Source organism: Bombus terrestris, chromosome 17 (assembly GCF_910591885.1).
Source record: "Bombus terrestris chromosome 17, iyBomTerr1.2, whole genome shotgun sequence".
Lineage (NCBI taxonomy): Eukaryota > Metazoa > Arthropoda > Insecta > Hymenoptera > Apidae > Bombus > Bombus terrestris.
This window is the reverse complement of record NC_063285.1, coordinates 7,566,347-7,582,545: the sequence shown is the minus strand read 5'-3', so window position 1 is coordinate 7,582,545 and position 16,199 is coordinate 7,566,347. Positions and strand designations below refer to the sequence as shown.

The 16,199-nt window shown below is 35.8% G+C and overlaps 1 protein-coding gene, 2 long non-coding RNA genes and 1 other non-coding gene across 5 annotated transcripts; 3 read left to right on the top strand and 1 right to left on the bottom strand.

The window, feature by feature from the left end:
* Nucleotides 1-3,113: 3,113 nt before the first annotated feature.
* LOC125386655 (dynein axonemal heavy chain 17-like) lies at nt 3,114-6,106 on the top strand. The gene is made up of 3 exons (XM_048413659.1): nt 3,114-3,229; nt 3,525-3,731; nt 5,735-6,106. Exons 1-3 carry the CDS (start codon nt 3,137-3,139, stop codon nt 5,957-5,959), a joined length of 525 nt encoding a protein of 174 aa, XP_048269616.1. The 5' UTR covers nt 3,114-3,136; the 3' UTR covers nt 5,960-6,106.
* Nucleotides 6,107-6,229: 123 nt separating this feature from the next.
* On the top strand, nt 6,230-10,729 carry LOC125386657. Of its 2 annotated transcripts, XR_007227005.1 has the most exons (4): nt 6,230-6,639; nt 8,125-8,256; nt 9,520-9,695; nt 10,196-10,729. It is a non-coding gene; the product is annotated as an uncharacterized LOC125386657 (long non-coding RNA). The 2 variants fall into 2 exon arrangements; XR_007227006.1 differs by lacking the exons at nt 6,230-6,639; nt 8,125-8,256 and adding an exon at nt 8,736-9,005.
* Nucleotides 6,807-6,925, top strand: LOC125386816. The gene has a single exon (XR_007227255.1). It is a non-coding gene; the product is annotated as a 5S ribosomal RNA (ribosomal RNA).
* Nucleotides 6,944-8,727, bottom strand: LOC125386658. Its single transcript, XR_007227007.1, has 2 exons — nt 8,209-8,727; nt 6,944-8,066 (listed from the first exon to the last, which is right to left on the bottom strand). It is a non-coding gene; the product is annotated as an uncharacterized LOC125386658 (long non-coding RNA).
* Nucleotides 10,730-16,199: the final 5,470 nt, after the last annotated feature.

Sequence of the window (16,199 nt, the reverse complement as noted above, 5' to 3'; positions counted from 1 at the left end):
TAAGCCTTAAATTTAAGGGACAAGAGAAAGTTGGTAAAGGAAGGTACAGAACGTCAGAAAAACCAAGTTTCCCGTATCTAGCCGTGGTAAACAATAAATGTAAAGGACACTTGAAAGGAATGATCCTTGCTTGGTCTAAAGGACCTTAACTATGAAAATGCCCAAATTTATGGTAGGTCCCTAAGACTATCGAAGGTACCCAGTAAGGATGTGTAGACATCTGGCAGTCATCTTGCCCGCGGTGTGTGACCTGGTCTCTGAAGCGGTGCGATGGTCTCTGATGTCACATAAACTTCCTAATATCTAAAACAACGGAAAAATTAGACATTAGCAGCACCCACTTTTCCAAAACACACACAAAACGAACACATAGGTCGAGAACAGCTAAACAGAATTATTATTAAGGTGGTATATGTCGTGATTGAGCACACAAGAAATACTCCTGATTTGTAACAATAACGTTTATTACTTTTGGCAACTAACAACAAATAACGATTAACAACAGATAACGATTGATAACATTTAAGGATTGACATCGCTTGATAACAAATAATGCTTAACGCTGGCTATCAGGAGTCGACACTCGTCTCTCTATGTTTACATACATACATAATCTTTCGTAGAAACAATAACATTTCAAAAATCTATTCACCTTATCGTAGCATGTATAAGAAATAATTATTTTTCTTTTTTATCTTACAAATCTGTTATTTATAAAAAAGAGCATTAAAAATATCAGTAACACCCAGTATACTATACTACCTGGTATTACTTTAAGTTAAATTATATTTCCTTTTTCCTCAAATTGTTTAAAATATTGTATCTCACTACTTTATTTAGGTGCTTCGTAGAAGAAAAGCTTGGTTCAAAATTTGTTGAATCCAGATCTCCACCTTTTCATAAATCCTTTGAAGAAACCAGTTCAATCACGCCTATATTTTTCATTCTCTTTCCTGGCGTTGATCCGTTGAAGGTAAGAAATTTATTCAATACTTATACATTTCACCTAACATTTCAACACCTAAACATTTTTTATGCACAACAGCTCTGTTAATTTTCTTTTTTATTTAAATAATATCACATCGGCTTATTAGTTATTAATAACCATATAGTATTGTATTATCAATCGAAACAAAAATCCAGTAGTTTGTTTATAGTTTATCAGGATAGTTTCCAAAAGTTTATCAAGATTCGTATGGATCAGCTGTTTAAATTTATCGCAGGAAAAGAAAAGAAAATTTTTTTTTTCTTTTGTGTTCTTTTTTGTTAAGTACTTCGGGTCACCAAGGTTCTGGGCTAAGTATCGTACGGTTCCTTACAATCTGCTTACTAAAAGGCATCGCTACTTTCCCCACTCCGTAGCTAGGTCTTTTAAACGAAGTCTACGCTTTATTCTTCTTCCCATTCGCGACCAGACGCGCGCAACCGCGAAGTTAAGACACGACTCTGTGACTACAAAGAATATGGAAGGCATACATATATCTATACATGCTATGCACACGTGCAAAGTAGTCGCGCGCGACTGAAAGTCATTTTGCTGTTAGAATAACAGGAGTCCTTACTGAAAATATTTTATTTATTTATTTATTTATTTATTTATCTAGTGTGTAACACTATTAACTTGTAATAATAATAATATATATAATGCATAATATTGTATGCAATATATAACGGTATATAGGGTGAAACTGTAGAAACGTTATCGACCCCCGAATTTTATGATTTTTTGATATGTTGTAAAAATATTTTGCACAACTTTTACCTATATACTATATTGTATATAAGGAGTGAACTCGTTTAGTTTTCAATATATTGGCAAGAAACTACCGGCTCAATCATAGTGTTTTTCTGCCTATAGATGTTCAACAGTGACAGCCCATGCGTCTGTCTGGTTACCAGTCGCCGGTCGCTTATCTTCTGTTTATTAACAGTTATTTAATTATTTAATATTTGAACCTAATACACTGATGATATTCACTTTTAATTGAGTTATAAGTTATCAGTTATAACAGACTCTTGCAACCTCGCATGTGTACGTTGTGCACGAAGCCTTTAAACTCGCCCGACTCTCGTTGTCAAACAGACGATAAGTGACCGGCAATCGGTAACTAAACTAATGCATACGCTGTCACGGTAGCACGACTGCAGATGCAGAATTCACTGTAGTGATATCGGTAGTTTTTCGCGAATATCACGGAAATTAAGCGAATTCTCTTCTCATATAGGAAAAGATTATTTGAAATATCGATTTTTACAATACATTCAAAAATATCGAAATCGAAGAGTAGTTAACGTTTCTGCAATTCCACGTACCGAATTATATTCTCTTCAACGCTATTCGATTTTTATACGAAAGATTTCTCCATAAGGTAAGTAATTTTGTAATAGTTTGAAATGATGAAGCTAGATGCTTCATTCTATTTAGCGTAGGTTATCGTACATTCAAAGGAACAGCTTTTTGTTTGTTCATTAATATGTCATTACTTAGTTTTTAAGGTATTTTAAGGTCATTTTCCAAAAAACGGTTCATTTGCGACCCATGGTTCCTTACAGATATTTATTCCTCGTAACGAGCATTAAACAATGCAATGCAAAAAATTTAGCTTTGAAATTCCACCGATCCAAAGGTGTAGGATCAGCTACCAAAGTCATGAGATATAATTCTTGCATACCCTGAGGAATCAATCAATAAGCTACAATCAAACTTCGCAACATTTAATAATTTTTCTTTAATGCAATATAATTGTAATATCTTCTTACTCTTCTCATTTCCTATACTCTGTTGCTGTCGATAACATATCTTTCGTTTACCAGTTTATAACCTGAATCGAAGACAATTAAAATTAAGAATTATCGATACCTAATGAATTATAAAAAAACATGTTATGAAAATCAACGTAATCACATGGAATATGTATGTACAATAACGACAACGATAAAAATTCAGGACGTCGAAAAACTGGGAATCTAATTGGGTTTCACTTTTGGAGGGAGAAATTTCCATAATGTGTCACTGGGTCAAGGTCAAGAACCCATAGCGGAAGAAGCCATAGAACTTTCCGCGAACGAAGGCCACTGGGTAATTTTGCAAAATGTCCATTTAGTGAGGAAATGGTTGCCTACATTGGAAAAAAAGATGGAACAGTGCTCGGAGAATCCACATGATGATTATCGTTTGTTCATTAGTGCGGAACCCAGTCCTGATCCTCATGAATCAATAATACCTCAGGTAATAAACAATTGTACAATTTGAAAAAGCAAAAGAAAATATGCACTTTTAATTAAGTTAACATGTGCTAATTATATTCTTTAACCCTCCGTCGGTAATATGATTTTTCACTAACGCGGTAGGCATTACAGGTCTTTCGTTAAATGGCCTAATTTCTTATTGTCTTTTTGCTTTAAAAAATCTAAGAAAATTCTGAGGTCCCTATTATAGTCCCTAATTTACTATACACGTGATACTTTAGCCAATAATATAGATAGATAATTACTAAATGTAAGGTACGTTAAATTGTACACAGGGTATACTAGAATCAGCCATAAAGATTACGAACGAACCACCATCTGGAATTCAAGCGAATATTCACAAAGCGTTGGATAACTTTACCCAGGAAACTTTGGAGTCCTGCAGCAAGGAAACCGAATTCAAAGCAATATTATTTGCACTTTGTTATTACCACGCTGTACTTGCAGAACGTAGAAAATTTGGGGCGCAAGGATGGAATAGGGTAAGTGACGTTAAATCTTAATGGATCATGACGTTAAATTAGAAATTATGGATCGAAGATTTGTAACTGTTGAAACAATGAGAGAAAGCAGAAAACAATATTTACGTTATCTTGTGTAATGTAATAACTTCAAATTAATACTCTTTAACAGATTTTTTATTAATTATAAGACATATTTCGAATATATCTCGCAAATGTGATATATTATGTCGTCCCATAAGTTCGTTCCGTTTTTCGAGCGGTTATATATGTTAAGATTGTTTACATACCTTTCAGTTTCATGAAAAAATGTAATCCCCCTCTCGTTGTACAACTTTTTCCCATTTTTCAAGTGCATTGGTCCCTCATCGCCGTATGTTTATAAATCGACACATGAAATGTATACACAAAAGTCGGCACAAACTTATGGGATGACCTAATAGTTTAAAACATACTATAACTGTCTTCCTTGTAACCTGCAATCAAATTAGGAAAAGCTACTAATAAGATAAAGCATTACTTTTTATTAGTGATGATATTAGCAAAGTTCGTACATTATATTCTTTAATAATTGCTTTTTTTTAGTCAATATATGTTTTAATAATAAATTATTAAATAATTTAGAACGTACCCAAGCACAAATAGCAATTAAACAAATTTCTCTGTTACTATGTTGTTAATCGTCGTTAAAAAATTACATTTACATACATATATATACAATTAATGTATGTATAGTGTACATGTATTGTATACATATGTATGTATATTATATATGTCGAAGATAAAAGAACACCGGAACCTTCCCTTTGGAACTTTGGGAAGATCCCTCAATACTGTAATCCAGATTCCACCATAGTCGTATTAAGAAATTGTTGTTATTCGATATGACTGTATTTATTTGAGATTTATGATAGTGAGCTTGGGCTCGAGGCGACAACCGGTCGCCGAACGTAGCCGCGGTCAAGGGACGAACCTTTTGTCTAACAAAGGCATGGAGTAATTCTATAGCTCTCCTTAAAAGAAATAGTTGTGGCGGCACGCGACAGTAAACATTCCAACGGTTTCTGTGCCGTGGCTCGCCACACGCAGACTCTATTCTTCGGGTAAGATGATTGCCAGATGTCGATGCATCTCCACAGAACATGTTCAGCTAGCCCGAGGACCCGCTATAAATCTTAAGATTTATTTAACTAAAGTCCTTCAAACGGACAAACAGTCCTCGTTCCAACTACGGGAAAATAGGAGAAATCTATTTTTCTCACGAACGACGCTTTCCGCTAGCAACTTTCCCTTAAGGGCGGCTAGCACCCTTCCCTAGCCACCAACATGGAAATTGACCAATTAACAGTAGCGTCAATTTCCCTCACTTTCCGAACGAAGACTTTTCTCCACGAATCCGATGATCTCGTGTCCTCAGACACACGATATAGTTCTCCTCGACAGCGTCACCGTGCCGGAGGGGCGCTCTCTTGTTCGATCTCATCGACGATTGAAGTATCTTTCTTTTACGTGGTGATTGCTCCATTCATTAACATTGCGTACAACTTATACGCTAAAGAAGAGTAGAGTTCGTTATCCCGTTGACCGCGGATTCGTTATTGAGCCTAGGATCATTGTCATTAGCTTCTCGAGTATCTAATTATCGCGATTACTTGTCAAATTCTATCATAATCATATTTGCACTAGTAAATATCTCCTCTATTGCATAATGACCACGTGTAATGCCAATGGGGATTCGTTTCACGCCCTTAACCCTAACTCTAATCTTAACGTCAACCCGACATATATATATGTATATATGAAATTTATGTATAATGTTCAGAGATAAGTAATTATTAATATAATTAGATACGGTATCAGCAATGATTTTCTGTAATTTTTTCAAATAACGCTTTCCGTAGAATAATTTTCTGTTTAGTAAAATGTAGTTTATTCTCATTCAAAATATGTTTAAACAAATTTATAAAATTATAACAAGCTTGTAAATTATGTATGTTCAAAAAAAATTTTTTTTTTTGCGTCAGTCCTACCCATTCAACTTCGGTGATCTAACAATCAGCGTATCTGTATTATTTAATTACCTGGAAAATAGTATCAAAGTACCTTGGGAGGATCTTCGTTACTTATTTGGAGAAATAATGTATGGAGGTCACATAACAGATGATTGGGATAGAAGACTATGCAAGACATATTTAGTAGAATATTTGAAAACGGAATTAGTCGAAGGTATATATGATAATTCACAATAATATTTCCAATGTATTCGATTTATTAAATCTATTTTTAAGTACAATTTTTCTATAAAACTTTAAGTTTGTAAATACTTTATTGGTCTCTTCTTATAATAATCAAAACTTTTTAATATTGAAACGAAATATGCTTTATATCAGTAATTCTTTACTATTTAATGATTACTATTCGTTTCCTTCTCTTATTTTGTATATATAAGGTGTTGGTAGTACGTGTAGAGTGCTAAAGAAATACTCGGCGTTTTGTTTAACAGTATATGTATTCTCGCTTAACGACTTTGTTACAAGTCTCAACTCGCGACTCGAGCGGATAATAATTTACTCACGTTTCTCGATTTCGACTGCAATCACGCTTCTTGGTCACCACTCATCTCTCAATTCATTTCATTTCTTTTTATCACCTCTCAATATCCCTACTACGCACGCGTTCGTTAGACTTTCGCGACCGTGGTCACGCACGCTTTCTTTCGTGTTTGGCGAAAGGACCGTAGGGATATCGATAGCTCATTAGGCCTGTCGACGCTTACCCTTCGTCGTGACCTTGCTTATGTTTTGTCGGTCTCTCGTAAACAGTCTATGTGGTATACTATGTACCGATGAAACCGTTGGAAAGTTCTTTGCCGTCGAATGCCGCTACATATCACTTTGGATGATTATTATAACATAAGCGATTTTTCAAGGTAATAATACAATTTCAATTTATTTTTTATTTGAAAAGTAAATCTTTCACTTTATAGAAGTTTATAAACTCTAATAAAAAGATTAATGATTTTTGCACACACTTATGTTTCTTTAAATATTCTATTTATTTGACAATCAAAGACAAATAAAAATATTACTTATTTCAGCCAACGCTCATACTGCGCTGAGTGCACTCGTTCTCGTCCGATCACGAAAGTTAAGCAGCGCCGGGCACGGATAGTACTTGGATGGGTGACCGCCTGGGAACTCCGTGTGGTGTTGGCTTTTTTTTTATTTTCCCAATCTATTTTATTTTTCTTAACAATCAACCTTTAAGAATCTATAATCTAAGCATCGAGAAAAAGATATGTTTTGCTATAACACGACTATTACCTCGCATTATATCAATCTCATTTTTGCACACACCAATGTTTCCTTAAATATTCTATTTTTTCACATCAAACACAAATAAGATTAATGATAAGACTTCTTTTATTATTCTTGAATTAGTACAAGTACATATCAAATACGTTTTTTAAATTATTACAACATTATATCTGTAGATGTTTGTGCGAAGAGGACGTAGGTTGTGAGGATTAATGACGAGATTACTTGTTGTTGTAACCGTTAATATATTTAAGACAATAAATTAATATACAAACGTAGACGTTAGTCGTTCGTACAAAGTATAAATCGCAAAATAAAGTCGCGGAATAAATACTGGCAAATGCTCGTCGGGTGACTTGATAGACGCTCGTTAGGTACTCGAGGATACTCAAGATGCTGTTAACTATTCGATATGTATTATATATGAACCCACTATGTACTCGTTATGTACCGTCGCTCGCGATCGCGTCTGTTTATTTATACTGGTCGGGGGAGAGTCGGAAAATTCAAATTCATCTTGATTGGACGGTTGCATGTAGCGGCGACATTGTTTTGCCCGGAGTTTATTTGTTCTTACATTACTTGTAATCTAATGGTCTTGATACTCCGAGGAAAAACAACAACATTATTTGAATTGTCCTCCGACTCATGTTTTCGCAAATTTGTACACTTGTACAATTTCATAAAGTATTAATATACGGTGGTTCACAAATATTTTCAAAATTGTTGATGTTATATCGCTTTGCAATACATATCAAAATCAAAATATCTCCAAAATAGCCATTTCAGGGTATGAATTTTATTCTATTATTTCCTTTGCCTTTTCAGGACTACACCGATTAATGTGAAATAATAAAATAAAAAATATATAATTCCATATAAAAATGTAATATTATCATTCAGAAATCCTTCAGTTATCCATTCGTGAAAAAATTACATCAAATTATATACCCCTCGAAATTGTTGGACTTTTGTTTGAAATATTTTTCGACACCATCGATAGCTTCAATAATTTACGACGAGATGGAGCTAGAAGGCACTACAACAATTTTTACAGAAACAGTTAACAAAGAAATGAATTTACACTTTTTGCGTAGGTGAATTATACCTTGCACCAGATTTTTTGGTACCACCAAATAGTGATTATGATGCATATCATCAGTACGTCGATAACTACTTACCTGCTGAAAGTCCTGTTCTGTATGGACTTCATCCCAATGCAGAAATTGGTAAATATATATAACATTTCAAAACAACCTAATGAAACTGACATAATATCATATCATATTATTAGAGAATAACTAATGAATACAAATCAATGTTGTGAGATCGCTAATTCGAATCAAAGTTTATGTATTTGGAGTTGAAATGATTAAGAATAGTAATCGTGAATTGATGAATAATGTCACAGTAGCATTATAACTAGCTGATATACTCGATCCTTACCCGGATGTATGTCCTTAGTAACTGATTGATGTTAATATTGCAACAAATAAGTCAAAACGAAAAGAAGATGAGTAATAATTGTTTGGAGAAATAATTACCTTGCTTGTTGTAAGACGTGAGCCTTATGCTCCCCACTTATTGCATACGGCGCTCGAACTTATTCCGAATACAGCCGAAGAATGACGATTGATCTGTTCGGGCCACCTTTCACTGTCATACCAACTTCACTGTTACCAGTGAAGCAGTAGTTTATTCGTTCTGAATCTTTTGGTGCTCTCTTTCATTGCTTGGCAACTTAAAATAGTAAATAGGTGCTAATTTGGTTAAACCATCTTTGGAATATTCTCTATCGAATGATTTGAGTCTAATTTAAATCGGCGCAGTAGTTTTTGAGTTATAACCGAACGAACATAAAAGCACTTTGCTCTTTATATATGTATATGTATACCAGAGATAGAGATGTTGCAAAATTTGAAACCTATACTGAGGCACTTGTCTGTTAGGCTCTGTTAGGCAATATAAGTTAGAAGACGTAAGAATTCTGGTTGTAATAATTGTGTAATGTAATTAATTTTTATCTGAGAAAGACACGTATGCATTTCAGACTAAATTCTTAAGAACTAACCGTTAACAATGATTAAACTGTTCAACAATTAAACTATTAAACAAAAGAAAATAATATCGACATCTTTTATATATATTTATATATAAATAAATGGTTGCTGTGTCTTTTTCCCATTTATATTGCATTATACGTATAAAGAAATTTATTTTCAATACGTTGAATAATTTTTGCTGTTATATACTACGCACGAGCACTTATTTCTCATAATAATCTAACAGGCACGAATAGAAATTTTGTACGTACATTTTTTGACGAAGTTTCGAAATAGTCCAATAAAAAAAATTCCAATTTGTCCTTAGAATTCATAAATTGATGAATTCGTAATATAATGCCAAATAGACAATTTAGTCAATTCTCGATTTAACATAAAGGCTCTTCTTGAAATTAATACACTGAAGAATTTATTTTATACATTTATTAGGGTTTTTAACACAAACTGTGGAAAATCTGTTTAAAACGTTATTGGGTATACTAACAAGAACTGCCAGCGATACAACAAGCGGAGATATTTCAAAAGAAGACAAAATAAAAGGACAAATAGAAGACTTATTGGACAAACTACCAGAAGAATTCAATATGCTAGAACTTTACAGCAAGGTACTCACTGCCTCTCTCTTCTACTAACTTTAATGAATTACTTAATAAATCTAAATTTAAAATAAATAGAAATTAGTAATTAAGAAACGGGAAATCTTTAAAAGAACGTTTAGACGATCAATATTTATTATCAATATTATTGATAATATTTAAGGTTCTCATTATTGTATTGACAATGTATAGAATATTTAACTTTGGAAAACTAAGGCCAAACAGCGGTTGTAGGGGACATATGTGTAGATTCATACAGAAAAATTCTTCAGTACTGATATTTACAACATTTTAAGCTCATCAAAATCGTTGCATCATTTAAACAATTAACTGCGTTAATTACACCACATTGCTTGATTTTAATTACGTACCCCGTAAGGGATTTTGAAAACTAAATTCCGCAGTTAACTGGTTAACATCGAAGATAAACCGAGAGACGAAATTGGGTATAGAATGTCGAATCTCGGAACAATTTCCGTCTCTAATAAAATCTTTGTTAAATTTCTTAGGTGGAAGATCGTACACCATTTGTCACAGTTGCTTTACAAGAATGCGAACGCATGAATCTACTGTGTGAAGAACTTAGAAGGTTAGGCTTAAAAGTAATGACAAATATTTATGCATTTTTACATTTTTACATTTTACGCAATCGCACACATGATCCCTCGCATGCACGACATATACAGAAGGCTATATGTAACTAGGGTAAACTACAGTTCAGAAACAATATAAGATAGCAAACCAACACTGTGCCCGGATTTATGGGCAGGAGTTATCCCCCACTAATTTCTAGAATTGTTTGCTCGTAATAAGAAATATACTAAGAAATAATTTTATCTATTCTGTCTTGCACTGTCTGTTTCTAACCTCTATCAGAGAGGAAATTTCTCTCTGCCCCTACCTTCGGTGCACGCATTGTATAGACCTGTAGAGTAAGTGCGAATTTTAATAATTTAATATTTATATATTTTATTATAATTTGATAATTTAATATAATAATTAAGATAATTTGGCCCAATTCGATATTTGAATCTTTTTCCATAATTAAGAAGATTACCGACAACAAAAGTTTAGGTTATTAGAAACTCATTAGTTCATATTTTCGTTCCATATACTTACATATTAATTAAAATAATTAAATCAAAAATTTACTGATATTTGAGCACCGTTACAGACTTATGAAGTCACGCATTCTTTGGGTACACTCGGTACGTGGTCGGAAACGTTCGGCCTTACTAATTTTTAATTACCTGTAACTGTTTTACTATTAATCATTGTAGAAAAAAATACGTGTCACAAATATTTCTTCCCTAAATTAATTTACATAATTACCGAATAGTATGCAAATTCTTGGGAAGTCACCTTTCCGGTTATCTTCCATTCCTACTTCTGGCTCCGATCGTTATACATACTGTATACTCAATACTGTTTGTTTATTACCTTTAGTTATACTGTTTATTGTGATATATATAAGAATGCTGCATATTTATATTATTACGTTTTATATCTTTCCTATATGTATAAATATTGTTTATCGTATAGGAGTAATAAAAGAAAGATCTCTGTATTTAAAAATTGTAATGTCACGTTCAAGATCAGGTTTCAAGGTCACCGCAATGTCAAACACAATAGCGTATAATACGTTCCCCTTTATGTAGTGCAATTTTTTCTGAAACATCTCGTGGCATTCACGATAAACCGGACACACTGTATATATGTTTAGCAGTCAAAAAATTGTAATTACTGCGTGTTTTACAAAACACGAGAATTAAAAAAAAAACTACAATTCTGTTACCTTAGAAAACTCTCTCGTTAAAAATTTATGAAAATAAATTACTATTAATAACTATAACGTTAATTTCAAATTAATACCGATATTAGCGAAATATTTAATAGAGATACAATTGAGAGTTTTTTTTTTTTTTTTTATTTATTAAAATTCACAATTTGTTCAATTTGGACATTTGGTGGAATTTTTTAACGGTTAAATTAGCATGTTGGTGGCTACCCCCAGCGGGGTACCATCCTCGTGTTTCTTAGGTTATGTCCTTTATTAGGTCTGCTGGGTGCTTCCTTTTTAGTCTTCTGTCCATATTTATGGTTTTGTATGTTTCCGCAGCTAGCCGGTTTATGTGTGTTGCTATTCTTGATTTGTATTTCTCGGAATATCTGCTAATTTCTTCCTTGACCGTTGGCATTCCCAGGTCCCTTCGTATATTTTCGTTTCTGACGTACCAAGGTCCGTTTACTATTGTTCTGAGGATTTTAGCCTGTATTACCTCTATTTTGTTTATATGGCTCATTGCTGCCGTCCCCCATAGTGGTATTCCGTACGTCCAGATTGATTTTATGATCGTTTTATATATTTTTAATTTATTTTCTGTGCTTAGTTTGGATTTTCGGCTTGTTAGCCAATGCATTTGTCTCCTTGTTTTCTGTATTTTTTCTACTATTGATTTGATGTGTAGTTTCCAGGTGAGTTTTTGATCTAAGTGGAGTCCTAGGTATTTGACATGGTTTGTTTGCGTTATATGCGTGCCGTTCAATAGGATGTTTGGTGGTATCTTTTTCCGTAGCGTGAATGTAATATGGTTGCATTTATTGGGGTTTGCTTTTATTTGTTTTTCTTGTAGCCAATTTTCTATTTTTACGATATGTTCTTGTAGTATTTTGACTGCCGTTTCTGGGTTAGTATGTCTGACTAGTATAGTTGTGTCGTCCGCGAATGTCAATACTGTGGCTGTTGGTAGTTGTTGGTATGTTCGCCGTGTATAATGTGTATAGTATTGGGCCTAGGACGCTTCCTTGTGGTACCCCGGCCTTGGTGTCTTTAACTTGAGAATGTGTGTCCTTGATTTTTATTAGGAAGGTTCTGCTGCTTAGGTAGGATTTTATTAAGTGTGTCGTGAGATGATTTTTTGCGCATTTAACGCATGCCGGGGTTCTATTGCAATAGTTTTTAGTGTGTCCGTATTGTTGGCACCTTATGCATTGTGGGATTTCTTTTTTATATCTGGGTGGCTCTACTTTTACTATTGTGTTTAGTAATTTTTCTATATCGTATATTTCTTTGTTGTTGTTTTTAGGTTCTAGTTCAACTAGGAATAGCGGTAATGGTTGTTTGGTATCGTATTTGTTGATGTTATTAATTGACCTTACCTGGTGTCCGATTTTTGCCAGTTCTTCACTTATTTTTCCGGTATTTGTTTTTGGGTGTAGTCCCCTGATTACTGCTTTGTAGCTTTTGTCGGTTTTGAGCTGAAAAGTGTGATATGCTGCGTTTTTTTCCTTTAGTGATCTTGTAATTTTTCTGAATATTTCTGGGGTGTTGATTTGCACTTTCACCTGGTCTATTTTTATCTGTTTGATGATATAGTTGTCTTTCCCTGCGATGTTGTTTAGTAGTTCGATGAGGGGGTCAATTATTTTTGCGTCTATGTATATCGGTGGTGGTTTGGGAGTACGGTTTGTCGGACTTTCCGTTGGGTCCGTTGCTGCCTCTTCTGGCAGTGCGCTGAATGGATTGTGCAGCTTGATATCTTGTAGCCATTGTTTTTTTTCATATGTATCAATTTTCCTCGCGCTTGCGAGCGGGGTTACCTTCCGTTTTTTGCTGGAGGTTGCCACCGTTCAGCTTTCTTCCTGGTGTATTGACATGTTTTGCTCCCCGTCGGATTGTGTTGTTTTCATAATATCATCATTTTTCTCTACATATGTAGAGTCTGTAGATTTATTTATGAAAAATGTTTCACCGGAGTTAATTATTTTTATTGGTGGAATCTGCATGATTCCACGTTTTGTCTATTTTTGGCGTTAACTTTGTCCCTTTCTCTTCTCTCTTGCCGCACTTTCACTGGAGCACTGTTTCGCACGTCCGTTTAGGTCGCCTGCCCAGGCGGAACTGATTTCCAAGTTAGCCTCCTGTCCAGGGTCATGCCCAGGTATTTTACGGAGTCCTTGCTTGGGATTATTGTGTTGTTAATGGTGACCTGGGGGCAGGTTTGTTTTCGGAGCGTGAAGGTTACATGAGAGGATTTTTTTTCGTTTATTTTGAAGCCCCATTTTTGGAACCACTTTTCCATGGAGTCGAGACTTCGCTGGAGAGTGGATGAGGCAATTGCCGGGTCTGCGTGGGTAGCTAATAGTGCTGTGTCGTCGGCAAATGTTGCTATTGTTACCTCGTTTGATGTAGGTAAGTCGGCAGTGTAGATGGAGAACAGTAGGGGTCCGAGGACACTACCTTGGGGTATGCCGGATTCTATTGGGAATGTTGCGGAAGAGGCGCCTAGGCATTTAACTATGAATTGTCTGTTGGTTAGGTAGGATTTTAAGATGGAGTAGTATGGAAGGGGTAGGATCTTTTTGATCTTGTAGAGTAGCCCTTCATGCCATACTTTGTCGAATGCCTGTTGGATGTCTAAGAATACCGCTGAGCAGTATTTTTTCTTTTCAAGGGTTTGGCTGATCATGTGGGTTATGCGGTGGATTTGCTCTACTGTTGAGTGTTGTTTTCGGAAGCCGAATTGGTGATCTGGGAGTGTTTTCAATTCTTCTAGGAGTGGAAGGAGACGATTCGTGAGCATTCTCTCGAATAGTTTAGACAGGGTAGGTAAAAGACTGATTGGGCGATAGGAGCTGGTTTCATATATTGGTTTACCGGGTTTGGGGATGAGGGTGATTAGTGAGATTTTCCACGCCTTAGGAAAGTGTTCAAGGCGGAGGATGGCGTTAAAGATTGATGCGACGAGTGCAATCCCTTTTATGGGAAGTTCCTTGATTGCTTTATTTCCTATTAGGTCGTGACCTGCTGCTTTCTTGGGGTTTAGGCGACTGATTGCTTCTTTAATCTCTGCAGAAGTGAAAGGCTTAATAGGAGGGGACATTTGGAAGGGAGTGTGCAGGTATTCGGTAACGTCTGCAGCAGCTACGGAGGAATGGGATTTGAATACTTCAGACAAGTGTTTGGCGAATAGGTTGGCTTTTTCTATGGGGCTACGCGCCCATCCGCCTTGCGGGCGGCGGATTGGAGGTATTATTTGTGGGGGGCGCGTGAGTTTCCTGGAGGCCTTCCATAGTGAGTAGTTGGAGTCGGCTGTGGGGGACAAGCTGGCGAGATATTTGTGAAAACAGTCATTATTGTAGTTTTTTATGGTTTTGGATAGTTTTCTAGTTGCGTTGTTTAGTTTGCGTTTGTCCTCCGGTGTTCTATGGGTCTGCCATACTCTTCTTAGTCTACGTTTTTCTGCTATTTTTTTTAATATGTACTGGGGATATTCGTGTTTGCTGATGGACGTTATTGTCGGTGTGGAGAAGCGGATAGCGTTTATTATGCTCGTGTTTAGGTATTCCGTGGCTGCTTCGATTTCTTCATTGGTTTTTAGTGAAGTTGAGGCTGAAGTTGTGTGTGTGAAGATTTCTCTAAAGAGCTGCCAGTTGGTGTGTTGGTTATGAATGAAGCCATTAGGTGTATTCTCGATGATAATTGAACTGATTGTTACTATCACGGGGGAATGGTCAGAGGAGAGATCAGCCGAGAAATTGATTTGGACGTGTCTTGACGAAATATTTTTAGTTATGAGGAAATCAAGGAGATCGGGTATTTTGTTTGTGTCGGTGGGCCAGTGTGTGGGTTCGTATGTGGTAAGGTAGTTGAGGTTGTTGGTTATTATGCTGTTGAGGAGGTTTTTGCCTCTTACTGTGACCAGTCTGCTACCCCATTGGGTGTGTTTAGCGTTGTAGTCTCCTCCGGCTATGAATCTGTTGCCCAGGGTGTCCAGGAAGTAGTCGAAGTCTTCTTTGGCGATGGAGTGTCTGGGAGGGCAGTATACAGCTGAAGTGGTGATTGTACCATGACAGTCTTCTATTGCTACGTTTGTTGCTTGGAGGTAGTCTTTCTGGAATGGTTGAAGTTCGTAGTGCTTGATGTTTGACTTGATTATGATTCCGGTGCCGCCGTGAGCCTTTCCGCTGGGGTGTTGGGTGTGGTAGAAGTTGTAGCCGTGTATTTTGAGGTAGTTTTTGTCGGTGAAGTGGGTTTCGGATATGAGCATCACATCGATTTGCTGTTGTTTTAAGAATAGTTCTAACTCAGATTTGTGCTGAGCTAGACCGTTGGCGTTCCACAGAGCTATTCGCATTGGTTTTATTTTGCTTCTGTGCTTATGAATTTGTCCATGAAGAGTGTGAGTAGTGACAGCAAGTTGTTAATTTGCTCAGTTTGCTTCTCGATAAGTTTTTCGAGTCTGGTAAAGTTGTCTGTGTTTTGTGGGGTAGGAATTCTATTTTCTGTGTGTACACTGTGTGTTTTCGAGTTGTATACGTTTCCTTGCGTTGCCTGCGCATAGGATACTGTTGGTGAGGTGAGTTTTTGGGGTTTAGGTTCTTGTATGTTTATGTCCTTGGGTCTCAGTTTTGGATACTTTATATTATGTAGCGATTTGTAGGCTGAGCATCCTTTGTAGTTCGCAGGATGCTCTCCTTGACAGTGGATACACTTGGCGGGGGTTTCCGGGG